The sequence below is a fragment of the Pogoniulus pusillus genome, chromosome 4 (assembly GCF_015220805.1).
Source record: "Pogoniulus pusillus isolate bPogPus1 chromosome 4, bPogPus1.pri, whole genome shotgun sequence".
Classification (NCBI taxonomy): domain Eukaryota; kingdom Metazoa; phylum Chordata; class Aves; order Piciformes; family Lybiidae; genus Pogoniulus; species Pogoniulus pusillus.
Genome location: NC_087267.1, coordinates 22,686,603 through 22,700,997, shown reverse-complemented (window position 1 = coordinate 22,700,997; position 14,395 = coordinate 22,686,603). Strand labels below are relative to the sequence as shown.

Below are 14,395 nucleotides of genomic sequence, written 5' to 3'. Positions count from 1 at the left end.
CTTGACACTGTGTCCCCTTGTTCTGTTGCTGGTTGCCTGGGAGAAGAGACTGACCCCATGCAGAACATCTAACATTCTCTGATTCTGTGAAACTCTCACATTTATTTCCATTTTCTTGTTTTGGTTTTTTTTCTACCCTGTAGACCCTGGCTTATGGTGATATGAACCACGAGTGGATAGGTAACGAATGGCTCCCCAGTCTGGGGTTACCTCAGTACCGAAGTTACTTTATGGAATGCCTGGTGGATGCAAGGATGTTAGATCACCTGACAAAGAAAGATCTACGTGTGCACCTGAAAATGGTGGATAGCTTTCATCGGTATGTTGGCATAAAGACTGCAGCTGTAAGGGCATTTATGTATCTGGCACGGTACTCAGTGCTGCAATGAACAGAAACGCTTTCTTTCTGTTGCTCTGTGTGGGAAACTGCACAGAAAAGCGAGTGCTGAGTGTTAGAAATCAGGACTGAGATTCTCACAGTAGTAACAGATGCATTGTAATTGTGTCTCTCAAAACTTAAGATTGATTTCATAATGAGTTAGGAACCATTAGTGCATAAATAAAGGCTTGACAATGCAAAAATGAGTGGTGCAAAGTATGAGAAAACAGCAGACTAAGATTTGAAGCCATGAGATCTCCTAATAATGAAAAACTATTGTGTGCAGCACATAGAAGATGTTAACAGTGCAAGCAATTTGACAGCTTTTTCAGGTTATCTAGGGCTATAGCCAGGAAGCTAAACTGGAAATATGGAAATAAAGGCATTTAGACTTTAGGGAGAATGATGTTTATGTGACAAGAAGTGGAGGGTTTTTTTAAATATAATGTCTGATATGTCACTTTTTTGAGGCCAAATGTGACAAACTTCACAGCTGGCAAGGACTGACCTTTTCTCGGTGTGGTTTTTAATGTTATGTGCTTCTAATGCTAGAAGATTTACTGAACCATACTCATTTTTTCTTTTGTCCATTTCATTTTTTAAGTCTGTGGAGGTTTGGGGATTTTTTTTGGATGGTTTTATTCTCCCCTCTGTCCTCAAGGTTTGCTACATGGGTGCCATGAAATAACACCTCATGTGAAATACAGGAAATACATCCTACATGTGTTCCCATCTTGGAAAATTACCTTTATTAACTGTAAATGTTTCTCTTTAAATAACAGAACAAGCTTGCAATATGGAATCATGTGTTTAAAGAGGTTGAATTATGATAGAAAAGAACTGGAAAAGCGAAGAGAAATGAGTCAGCATGAAATAAAAGGTGATAGTTGCTGGGATTGAATACTGGGAATGTGTCTTCTTTTGAAGCTTGACAATATTAACACTTTGTCATGCCATTTTAGCAAAGCAATTAAGCATGTGCCTTAAGTAAGAGTAACCTAAGTCCATCTGTCTTCAGAACACTAAACACTTCCTTAAATTACACAGCTAAGTACTTTGCTAAACTGAGGCTGCAGTTCTTAATGGTGACTCGATATGAGAATTTTGCTCAAATGGATTTTGGGGGCAGGTCTTATCCTAGGTTCCTTCAGTCTCAGAAACAGAGGGTCAAATAACCTGCAGCTCAGTGGGTTGAGCTGGGGGCAGCAGTGGGAAATAGGAGGATTCAGGACCCCAGCACTGTGCTCCTCCATTTGAAAACCTTTTGCCTTTCATTTCTTCAAAATACATATCACAGGAAATGTCACTTGGATGAGTGACCACTGAGGCAGTTGTTTGGTTTATAAGACTAAGTCCTAACAGAACTGCCCTTATTAGGAGATTTAATAATTGATTTTCAAGTATTTTTTTTCTGCATAAAGCTCTCTAGAACAGTTGTGGGTTCCCTGCATGGTTCCTTCATGTACAACAATATGGGTTGTTGGTTACTCCCCCCCCTCCATTATTGGAACCAAATCCTTCAGTTCTTTTAAGCATTTCCAGCTCTAGGGAATACAGCAGTTAACAATTCTCAAGCACAGTGCTGATTGGAAGAGCTAAAAAACAAACCAAAATAAAAACAAAGAGGAATTAGAAGGGTAAGGCGTCAGTGAAAGGAGTAAGGCTTCAGTGCCTTTTCCTCAAGGCAAACGGTGGCATGCACTAATGCCTTGGATGTGGCAGCCTCATTATCAGTCAGGCTCAGTAAAGCAGGAGACACACAAGGATATGGGTCTAGTGTTGCTCCAATGCTCGACAGTGCTAGCACAAGGTCAATAGCCAACAGCCTCCTTCACTCAACCTTCAACGCATTGGTCAGTTAGACACAATCCCAGATGGAATGTGTTCTCAGTGATCCCTGTCTGCCTCACCATTTCAGCTAATCCTGACACACAAATCTGGGATACTTTTGGTCAGGAGACAGAATGCCTGCTCCCAGAACAGCCACATTAGATGGACTTCTAAGGATTCAGGATAAAGTTCTTCTTATTTTGTAAAAACAACCTCAGTATGACATTTCCATTTCACAAATATAAAGCTCTGTATAAGCAACTTTCTTTTAACTTTACAGGTCGGGTAGAATGTTTTTTTTTAATGTAATAGCCAATCCTCCAAAATGGTTTCCTAGCTTGTTTTGTTGCCTTAGCTTTATAACTGGCATGACTCTTAAGAGCTCAACCAGCTTTCTCAAAGTTTTTTTTTTAGTCTCTCAAATTGTGAACTCATTGTTTGCTTTGTGGCATGTTATAAAATGGTAGCTGCTGACCTGAATCTCAAAACCTTGAACACAAAATTCTCAAGTGAAGCGTTGAGGAACGAATATGTCTCCCATGCCCTTGCACTGCTGAACTGCAAAATCTTGCCAAAAGAATTGGAAAAGCTTATCTGTAGGAGATGGAATTGTATTCTGAAGCTGCCCTCTGAAAACACCTTTCTCCTTTGAGAATCATAGAATCAGTCAGGGTTGGAAGGGACCACAAGGATCATCTAGTTCCAACCCCTCTGCCATGGGCAGGAACACCCTACCCTAGATCAGGCTGGCCACAGCCCCATCCAGCCTGGCCTCAAACATTTCCAGGGATGGGGCTTCAACCACCTCCCTGGGCAACCCATTTCAGGCTCTCACCACTCTCATGCTCAACAACTTCCTCCTCACATCCAGTCTGAATCTGCCCACCTCCGCAGAAGGGAACGGGAAAGCAAGGAGACGACTCAATGTGAGTTAGCTGTCCAAGCAATCCAGTTCTTTATTGAGAGCATCAGACTCCAAGTTACAAAGCACATACTTTTCAGTTAGGGTGAGAAATGTGAGCACACGCAGCATGCAAGTGACACTTTATCATTTGGCATATCTAAATATGTGAATATGCATAATCCTCCCTACTTGCGGTTACTGCAAAAGCATTTTTAGTGCACCTAAGTATTGGAATTTACATTTTTCTCCTATTTCCCTCCTACTCTGCACACAGTCCCACAGAAGCTGCTTATCAGAAGACTCAAGGACAAATTCTTCTGAGCTTCTTCACTCACAGCACTGTGGTTTACTGCACTTCAATACTCAGACCTCACATCCAAGGCTTGATTGTACAAGCTTCTAGGGGCTCATGCCCCCCCATTTTTCAGCCAGTTCCCAACACACCTCCACCTTCGCTTCATTCCCTCTAGTCCTGTCTGTGATAGCCTAAAAAGTCCCTCCCCAGCTTTTTTGTAGGCCCCATTCAGATACTGAAAGGCCACAATAAGATCACCTGGGAGCCTCCTCTTCTCCAGACTGAACAGCCCCAACTCTTTCAGTCTTTCTTCATAGCAGAGTTGCTCCAGCTCTATGAGAACAATATTTAGAGTGAGCATTTCACTCGAAGTTATCTAAAATCACAGAGTTTTGAAGAGGAGATATTAAATCTGTATGAACACATAAGAACTAAAGCAGTGACATCCACAGTCCATGCTCAGCTACATGCATGCACCTGTACAGTTTGGAAGTTGTGAGGTCTTGGGCTACTGACCTGGTGTTATATCCTTACAGATGTGCTGGTGTGGAGCAACGACCGAGTCATACGCTGGATACAAGCTATTGGCCTCCGAGAGTATGCTAATAATATCCTAGAAAGCGGTGTGCATGGTTCACTGATAGCACTGGATGAAAACTTTGACTACAGCAGTTTAGCTTTGTTATTGCAGATTCCAACACAGAACACCCAGGCAAGTCTGCTCATGCTGCTTCTGGTTCATCTGTCCCCATTGCTGCTTTTTGTTCCTCCTTCATAGAATCATAGAATCCATCAGGGTTGGAAGGGACCACAAGGATCATCTAGTTGCAACACCCCTGCCATAGGCAGGGATACCTTGCCCTAGATCAGGCCGGCCAGAGTCCCATCCAGGCTGGCCTTAAACACCAGCAGGGATGGGGCCTCAACCACCTCCCTGGGCAACCCATTCCAGGCTCTCACCACTCTCATGCTCAATAACTTCCTCCTCACGTCCAGTCTGAATCTCCCAACCTCCAGCTTTGCTCCATTCCCCCTAGTCCTGTCAGTCCCTGATACCCTAAAAAGTCCCTCCCCAGCTTTTTTGTAGGCCCCGTTCAGATACTGAAAGGCCACAATAAGGTCACTTTCAATCCTTTTCATTTCTTTCTTTGGTGTCCCTAGGCACGGCAAATCCTCGAGAGGGAATACAACAACCTTTTAGCACTAGGAACTGAAAGACGGCTTGAGGAAGTAATGGATTTTCTTTTCTGTATTTATAAAATGCCACAGTAAAATATAAACATTACATTGAATGCATGAAAAGATGTTAATTTGCACATGTTTAAATAAGAATTAAGAGCTTTAAGAAAAAGAATGAAAATTGGAAATGCCAGCCCCAGGTTTTTAAAGTAACCACAGTATGGCACAGCATTTTGGCTGCTAAATTTGATGACTCACTCTTACCTTAAAATGAACATCTTCCATAGAGGAAACATGCAGAAAGGAGTCCAAGTTCAAGCAGCTACAGCAAGTGCCTGCACAACCTGTTCTTTACTTCTTTCTTTAAAAAATAAAGAGAAAACAAAGTGGATTTTTTGGTTGTTTGGGGTTTGGATGGTCGGGTTTGGTTTTGTCTTGTTTGTTTTCATTCTTTGCAGTCGCTATGTAATAGAGTGGGATTTGGGGCAGTTATCTGAGATGGGCAATCTCTAATCCACGTATGAAAAATATTCATTTTAAGGTAAGAGTCTAAGTGCAAAAATATTCAAGTCTTGGACATCTGCAAGGAAAGAGGAATAAAACTTGTGAAGACTTCCTGCTGAAAATGTGAGGTGCCTATGAATTCTGTGCAAGCAGCAGTATTTAATCATTAGCACTTTACATAAGCCTTCTAATGCAGTACAAACCACTGCAATTTCTGTCAACTGTGTGTGGAAGAGATCAGACTAAATCAGATCAAAGACTAAAACCCTCTACTATAGCAAGATAAAGATTTAAAAAACATTTTTCCACCCTAGCATTTACTATTTCTGAATCATTTACTTTTACAAGTGTGTTTTGACCACACTGAAGCTGCTGGATGCAGTGCAACAGAACAGGGTAGCTGCTGTGGGATACATCTGGCAGTGAGAAAGGGAGTGAACAGCAAGATAATTCATAAGGAAAAAAACATTTTGCATTCTCAAGTACAATTCTATATTGACAGAGTGACGACAAGAACTTCAGACGTGGTCCCTCCTGGCGGCGACAGTTTCCTCCACGTGAGGTTCACGGGATCAGCATGATGCCAGGCTCGTCAGAAACATTGCCAGCTGGGTTCAGATTAACCACAACATCAGGGCAGTCACGGAAGATGGCAACTGATGGTACGTGGTCATTTCTTCACTTCCTGTAGAAAAGCAAGAGCTTTATTCTAGCATACTACATTGGCTGTCTTGCACTAGAATGACTGCGTTCACACAACTAGGATGAATGAAGTCTAGGACAGCTGAGTCAGGGAATGGAAAAGCACTGACTTGGCACAGTATTGTTTTTTTTCAGGTTGACTTCAGGCTGACAGTGTTTAAACATCTGCAAAGGAGGCATTCAGAAAGAGTGGAGTTAGTTTAGTGACTTTCATCTAAGATTGCATGTAATATTTAAGCAATTTATCAGCGCATTAGCCTCACTAGTATGTGGGATGTATTTTATAGAACCATACAATCATAGAACTGTCAGGGCTAGGAGGGACATTGAAGATCATCTGGCATCCTTGTGCTGCGGGGTGCATGTAGGCTGCAGCAAGGTCCTGTGGCAGTCGGAGCCTTCCAGCACCTGCAGGAGCTGTGCGTGGGGAAGAGAAACCACAATGGGGAGGCACTGCTGGAGCTGCAGAAGCAGGCTCCCAGCCAAGTCATCTTCACAGCACCATACAACTGCCAGGGCTGGAGGGCACCAAAAGGATCATCCAGTTCCAAGCCCCCTGCCATGGGCAGGGGCACCTCACACTAGATCAGGTTGCTCACAGCCACATCTGTCCTGGCTTTAAACACCTCCAGGGATGAGGCTTCCACCACCTCCTTGGGCAACCTGTTCCAGTGTCTCACTGCCCTCATGCTGAAGGACTTCTTCTTAACATCCAATCTGAATCTACACACTTCTAGTTTTGCTCTGTTTCCCACAGTCCTATCACTACCTGACATCCTAAAATGTCCCTCCTCAGCCTTTTTGTAGGTCCCCTTCAGATACTGAAAGGACACAAGAAGGTCACCTTGGCGCCTCCTCTTCTCCAGACTGAACAGCCCCAACTCTCTCAGTCTGTCCTCATAGCAGAGGTGCTTCATCCCTCTGATCATCCACGTGGCCCTCCCCTGGATACACTCCAGCACATCCAGATCCTTCTCTTAACAGGGGCTCCAGGATGGGACACTACTCAAGGTGGGGTCTCAGCAGAGTGGAATAGAGGGGGAGAAAATTTTAGAGAATGAACCTAGAAAGGACTATGATCTTTAATTTCCTGTTTGACTTTCAAACTCACTAGCTTATGAAATAACTCAAGTTGCTAACAATTACTAACAACCAGACATCTAGTGCAATTAGCAGATACTGAATTTCAGGTTTAACAGTCTTTGTTTTCTTTGGAAACCTTTTTCATTTCCAAAAGATGCAACAACAACTAAGCAATGATTGGAAAAGTAGCAAACAAATAATAACAAACAAACAAAAAAAGTAAAATTTTAAAATCACTGTGAAAGGGCAGGCAGAAGGGACAAATCTCATTGCATATTCCCTCAGTTAGAGGGATGATAAAGCCTGAAGCTTTAAGAAGCATCAGGACACACCCTGGCCCATTTCAAAAATTGTCTCATGGGAGAATTTAGCTCTGTGAACAGACTTGTCTCAAAGTACTTTATTAAACTGCTTTGAGTGATTCATTTGTAACTCTTCTATGAACTTGGCACCAATGTTGCCACCTAAATCTCTCACCTTTAGAAACAATACTTGAGAGCAGCAGTCATAGATGCAATCATTTACTGATTGCATCACTGAGCTTCATTTACTCCACTATTCATGTGTACGCTTCACTTTTAATCCTGCACTATTTTTACAATGAGGCTTTAAGATATAGAATCATAGACTCAATCAGGTTGGAAGAGACCTCCAAGATCATCCAGTCCAACCTATCATCCAGCCCTAGCCAGTCAACTAGACCATGTCATCAAGTGCCTCATGCAGGCTTTTCTTGAACACCTCCAGGGACGGCAACTCCACCACCTCCCTGGGCAGCCCATTCCAATGCCAATCACTGTTTCTGTCAAGAACTTCCTCCTACAATCCAGCCTAGATCTCCCCCAGCACAACTTGAGTCTGTGTCTCCTTGTTCTGTTGCTGGTTGCTTGGCAGAAGAGACCAACCCCCACCTGGCTACAGTCTTTCTTCTGTTGTTGTAGAGAGCAATGAGGTTGTAGAGAGCAATGAGGTCACCCTTGAGCCTCCTCTTCTCCAGGCTAAACAACCCCAGCTCCCTCAGCCTCTCCTCATAGGGACTGTGTTCCACTCAAGGCAAATTCCATGTACAAATAAAGGCATCGGTTCCCTGTGCATTTCCATGGCTTACATCAGTGTAGCAGTAGCTGAGAACCTCACAAACACAGATTTCATCTTTCAGCCATGTAACTATGTAGAAGGTACTATCCTCATTTTACAGACAGGGAACTAACACAAGGGAGACTTTATTGATTTACTCAGAGTCTTCCAGACAATTTATTATTGAGCTGAGTATTGAAATTAGTAGACTTAAAGGTAAGTAGCTTTGAAGACTTACAGCTTCATCTGGGATTGGCTTTGCATCTCCCTGTGCTACGAACACCATGGTAGTTAAACAGTACTAGGACTTAACAACAAAATCAAGACAAAAACTGAATTCTAAATTGTATTTCAATAGTACAACAGACATGATGAAACAGTTCTGACCTAGACCACGTCCACGTCATGTCATCGAAAGCCACAAAGCACTTTCCTAGCAAAACAGACTAATATTTTATTCATGTTTCTAAATAGATTCTGGTTTGTTTCTTCTTTGCAATTTGCAGTTGCTTCATCACGACTGCAGAGTTTAGACAGCTCAACAGTTCGCACATACTCATGCTGACAAGGCCTAGAAAAGAAGCCAGCACTAAATTGTTGTGAGTATCCATATGGAGCCATCATGAAAGCTCTTTATAACTGTATACTACACCCAATATTCCTTGACATTATTTAAACAAGAGCCAGCACCTAGCAGAGGACCTAGCTCAGACTCACTGGGGTGGTCACTTGATCAGGACAACAGTCTCAAGCTCGGACCAGGCGAGTGTGATTCTTTTCCCCATCTCAAAAATCTGGTTCTTTCTGCTGAAACCACTTTAGCAGATAAAAGTCTGCAGACAACTATTTCAGATGATAGCTCGCCAACCATAATGCATTTTGTACAGACTCAAACTTCAAAGCTAGAACTGGGGACAGAGCAGTAGGCACAAAAAGTTAACTTTACAATATGAGCACTGAGCACTTGAATGAGATCTATCAGGACCTAGGGAGACAGGGGGGAGAAAATCAACTAGTGAAGCAAAATGGTTTTACTTTCTATTTTTAAATGAGACCTGTGGCTCAATTTGGAACATCAGGTAGCTGCACAAAGCTAGTACAAAACCTCCCCCTATATAGAAAATATCAAGTTTCCTCTTACAGAGATTCTTGCACTTCCTAAACCATTCAGAACTGACCAGTGTCAAAGAAATTATATTCTGAGCTAGATGTCACTTTGAATCCAGTTTAGTATTGGAATTCATGGTGCATTTCTCACCACTTACCTTTTGAACATGGCTATGAGTTTTACAGATTCACTTTTAACAGAGTCTGCAGAAATACAAATGTTTTCTGCTACATCACAGGTTTTGCTTTCATCAGTTCAGCACCATTTAATGCCAATATTTTCTCAGTAAAACAGTTTTCCATTTAGTTACTCAGGCAATTGCAAGAGAGCTGGATAGCACCAAAGCCTCGTGGAGTGTTATATACACTTCAGCATCTAGAATCATAAAATCAGTCAGGGTTGGAAGGGACCACAAGGATCATCTAGTTACAACCCCTCTGCCATGCCCAGGGACATCCTACCCTAGATCAGGCTGGCCAGAGCCTCATCCAGCCTGGCCTTAAACATCACCCTGGATGGGGCCTCGACCCATTGGGCAACCCATTCCAGCCTCTCACCACTCTCATGCTGAACAACTTCCTCTTCACAGTCAGTCTGAATCTGCCCACCTCCAGCTTCGCTCCATTCCTCCTAGTCCTGTTACTCCCTGGTAGCCTAAAAAGTCCCTCCTCAGCTCTTCTGTAGGCCCCCTTCAGATACTGGAAGGGCACAAGAAGGTCACCTGAGAGTCTCCTCATCTCCAGACTGAACTTTTTCAGTCTGTCCTCATAGCAGAGCTGCTCCAGCCCTCTGGTCGTCCTTGTGGCCCTTCTCTGGACACACTCCAGCATCTGCACATCCCTCTTGTAATAGGGGCTCCAGCCTATTCCCACACTTATTCAGAATTTGGAAGGAAAATGAAATTATTCTTTATAGAAGTAGGCTAAATATAAAAGGTAATAAACATATACAAATTCATATATACATATACAACTAGACATATAAACATACACAACTAGACAATAGCCCTGCTACCCCCTGGACAAAGCTCAGAGACTGTTGCCAGGTAACACAATATTATCTCTCCCCCATTCCCAGACAGCATTTTTACCAATAATCCAAACAAGAGCCAGCAGAGAGAAGCAAACAAGGCCAGAAGGAGAGACAGAGGGGAAAACAAGCAAACAAGAGAGACCAGGACAAATCGTGCCTCAAACTGTATAGCATTTTTAGACCAATGGAATGGGATAAACATATCTCTTATATTTCATTTGGCCCCTTAGGACTCCATCCTCCTAAACTGTCTATTGAATTACCTGGAAAATTTTTATTGACAATCTACAAGTAAGACACTATTCTTAATACTGTAGCACTGATTTAGTTGTGGCAATTAATGAGGCAGGAATGATAAAATATGTACTTATTTTTATTTCCAGAAAGCCTTGACCACAACTAAATACTAATTAGTTAAATTTAGTCTCTTTACAAGGATGCATATGGGCAATTCATTCATTTAGGAAAATCAGAAGTATTGGAAAAGCCATTGGAAAATGGCTCTGCCTCACAAGTAAAAGGCAGTCTGGAGCCCTAGGGAAAGTCTGTTCTACTCATTGCAGTGGAGTAGAAAATTCAAGACAATCCCTGGCTCCTTTGTGGCTGTGTTGGAACTGCTCAGCCATTGAGAGGCTTCCAGATCTTCCAGGGTGCTTGGAAAGAGGCAGACAATCTCTGACCTGATCCTGGCTCCTCTTGGCACAAAAGTTTGCAGAGGTGCAGGAAGGACCTCTTGCAGATGTGCAGGGAGCATGATGTTGGTGCCGCCATGTCTTGAGGCACTTAAATGCCTTCTCCTGGGAAACCTGAGGGCTAAGCTGGTCTGAAGCATGAGGCAGAGCAGAACATGTTGTCCAAGGCAGTGAGGCAGAGGCAGCACAACTGCTTGCAACTTAGTTCAATTTATATTATTTGCCTGAGTGTAATGGCTCCTTTGGCCACAGAGATTCACTAATCAAAATGGCATCTGCCAAACTGACCACATTAGGTGAACCCAGGGCTTGCTCACCCTTATTTGGGCAAGACACCAACAAGTACCTAAACACCTGTGGGTGCCTGTTTATCACTTTGAGAGGGGACATAATGTCCCAAGCCTTTGTTTTACTCCCGCCCTTGCTTCTCCCATCAGCAGAAGGGTGAGGCAAGCCAGGACATCTAATAGGCCTATTGGCCTTCCAGGACAAGCACTAACCTTTCTCCACACTTTTCTCTCATGGAATACTTGTCACCACCAAACCAGAAGGCTCAGGTGGGACTGTTTTGTTGTCACAGGCTGGGGAAACACAACCATACTAGTTTCACTTCTGTTCTAATGAAATCTCAAAGGGAATTTGGCAAAACCAGCAAGGTACCTTATCAATGAAGGTTGAATGAAATGAAAGGCAGATGAAGAATAAGTGAAAGATGATTTGGGAAAAGCTGCTCCTTAGCAAAGAAATCAAAGGGGTGGAAAAGGTAAATGCTCCCCAATTGGAGTAAACAAAGAGCAGCCACAGAGCACATGAACAAGGGCTACACACATAAGTGTGTGTTCAAGCCTTGTGCCAAACAGGCTGTGTCCAGATGCAGGAAACTAACCCCTAGTGCTGCATCACAACAGCAAGCAAACACCTGCAATATGAACATAAGCAGGAGTCTGATTTGTACAACAATAAAGATTAAAATGCATTATTAAAAGGTTTCTGTTGCAAAGCTGAAAGCAAACACCAGGTGCATGCCTCCTTCAGGTACTCCAACCTGTGTTTCAGTAAAAGATGCTATAGCTTACTTAGTGCTCCAGTATTTTCTGGTGTCACTACATTCTAGACCAAATGAGAACCAAAGAACCTCACTAATTACATGTTTGTTTATTTTTTCCCTTCAGATGTCGTCTCTTTCTTCTACTTTACCTGAAGTGCACTACTCAAAACTCTCTGCAAGAACAGGGTAATAGGGAAGAGAACACGTAAGGTTTTATCAGGCAAACAGCTATGATGTTCCTTTCATGTACCGATGAGTTGAAAAAAACAAGAACTCCAACATTAACTAACAAAAGATAATTGCTAACTGAAGAAAACAAACAAAAAGGCAAAGCAAAACCTCCCCCTTTCCTCTCAGCATCTCTGTCATCAGAAATCTGGCAGTAGTGCACATCCAAAGCTTTTATCAAACAGAGCCGCTCATTTTTACAGGATTCCATCTTGTTTTACTGTACAATATCAGACATCTCCGTATTTACTGTGTACGTATTTCCTTTTCCAATGTGTAAGTCTTATGTAAATGGTTATAAATATGATTTTTTTAAAGAACAAAAATCTATGGTACATGGGGTCTCAGTGCAAACACTGACCACACGGTGTCAATAATACTGTTTGTACCTTTCCATTCCACCATTTTTACAGTTTTTTGGATTGTAAACAGTCAAATGGATATAGAATCATAGAATCGGTCAGGGTTGGAAAGGACCACAAGGATCATCTAGTTCCAACCCTCCTGCCATGGGCAGGGACACCATACCCTAGATCAGGCTGGCCAAAGCCCTATCCAGCCTGGCCTTAAGCACCTCCAGGGATAGGGCCTCAACCACCTCCCTGGGCAACCCATGCCAGGCTCTCACCACTCTCATGGTGAAGAACTTCCTCCACATGTCCAGCCTGAACCTACCCATCTCCAGCTTCGCTCCATTAATATGTTTAGCCAGAGTTAGAAGCTTCAACAGTGTTCCTTCTGAGAAAAATCTGTCTATGATGAACATCCGCCTCTGATGATGTATAATGGAATGATAGAACCTGTAACCAGGAGCCAAAAAATAAATGGACCTCTAAAGAAGCACCACGAGGGCTCAACTCTTAAAAACAAATAAATCCAGAAGAACTGTTTATATATATTTAAAAAAAAAGTAATTTAAAAAGCAGTTTATTAAAACATGATTTATAAAAAAAAAGTAGACAAAAAAACTTTCTGCTGCATTATCTGTGGACCAAGATGAAACTTTGCTTTACCAAGAGCCACCTTTTTCGTTCCAGGACCTCCAGACACCAGCCAGCATTGGGAAAAAAAATTCAATACTTGCACAGAATCAGATTCTTCTTTCCAGAGATCTATTTCAGAAAGGGAAAAAAAAAAAAAAAAAACAAACAAAAAGAAAGAAGAGAGAAGCCAACCCCCTCACCATTTCTTCATTGTGACAGGGCATTAGACAGGCTCCTCTCTATCGTTATGCTTTTAAGCCAAGATGGCCTTGCTGAGACTTTACAGAAGTCAGTTGGATCAGAGGAAATAAGTGAAAGACAGAGCGATTGGTTAATATATGGCGTATAAAGTTTAGAAGAGCAACTATTATCTGCTGTGGCTTTATTTGGTGGTGTTATTGTTGTTTATTCTTTGTTTAAATGGGAAGTTTCAAAGTAAGACCTACTTAATAGTCATGTACCTTCTTGCTATTTTTCTGCTGCTTGATCTTAAGCTCAAGACCTGTCTTTTAGTTATTTCTTTTAGCAGTTTTATCTGCAATGTTTGCACGTACATAAACATTTGTTTTGTCTATTTTCATCTGGCAAACTTCAGTCAATCCGATGGTGAAAGATTTTTTCTCCCCCAATGTCAATAAAAAGAAGAATTCAGTGCTATTTGTGTTTATAAGTCTATTAAGCTTGGTACACGGTAACATTAAAACCATTTGGCTGGCAGTTGCTTTCAGCTGAGCAGAAGCACGATTTTGCCACTGACAGCTGGGAGTTACAACCTACCACGAGAGGGAGCACAGAACTTGCTGATGGGCGAGGTGTGACGGCTTGAGTCAGAGCACAGCCCCATAGAGACGTGCTGGCTCTTTTACCGACGCTGCTCGGGCTTAGCCGACATCTGCCTGTGAGAAGAAGGAAGTCAAAAGAGCTGTGCTGAGTTCACTTAGAATCATAGAATCAGGCTGGAAGAGACCTCCAAGATCAGCCAGTCCAAACCAGCACCCAGCCCTGCCCAATCAACTAGACCATGGTACTAAGTGCCTCAATCAGTCTCTTTTTGAACACCTCCAGGGACGGCGACTGCACCACCTACCTGGGCAGCCCATTACAATGTCAATCACTCTCTCTGGCAAGGACTTCCTCCTAACATCCAGCCTAGACCTCCCCGGCACACTTCTGCCCTTCACCTCCTGTGGACACCTTACATGTGAATTTCATGTCAAAATGTTATCAGGGCAGGTTCCACTCTTGATAGCATGAGTTCACAACCTGCCTGGTGCCACTCTGCTGGGAGTCTTTCTTTTCCTAAGAGGGGTTCTGCGTTGAAAGGATGCAAAGTGACAGAGCATGAAAGTCA

The 14,395-nt window shown here is 42.7% G+C and overlaps 1 protein-coding gene across 1 annotated transcript in view; it reads left to right on the top strand.

The window, feature by feature from the left end:
- LOC135174811 (liprin-alpha-2-like) overlaps positions 1-13,701 on the top strand; it is a 485,381-nt gene extending 471,680 nt beyond the window's left edge. Inside the window, 7 exon segments of the mRNA XM_064142364.1 lie at positions 144-319; positions 1,162-1,259; positions 3,945-4,120; positions 4,570-4,638; positions 5,594-5,753; positions 8,460-8,552; positions 11,958-13,701. Of these exon segments, the coding sequence (XP_063998434.1) occupies positions 144-319; positions 1,162-1,259; positions 3,945-4,120; positions 4,570-4,638; positions 5,594-5,753; positions 8,460-8,518 (738 nt within the window). The 3' untranslated portion in view covers positions 8,519-8,552; positions 11,958-13,701.
- Positions 13,702-14,395: the final 694 nt, after the last annotated feature.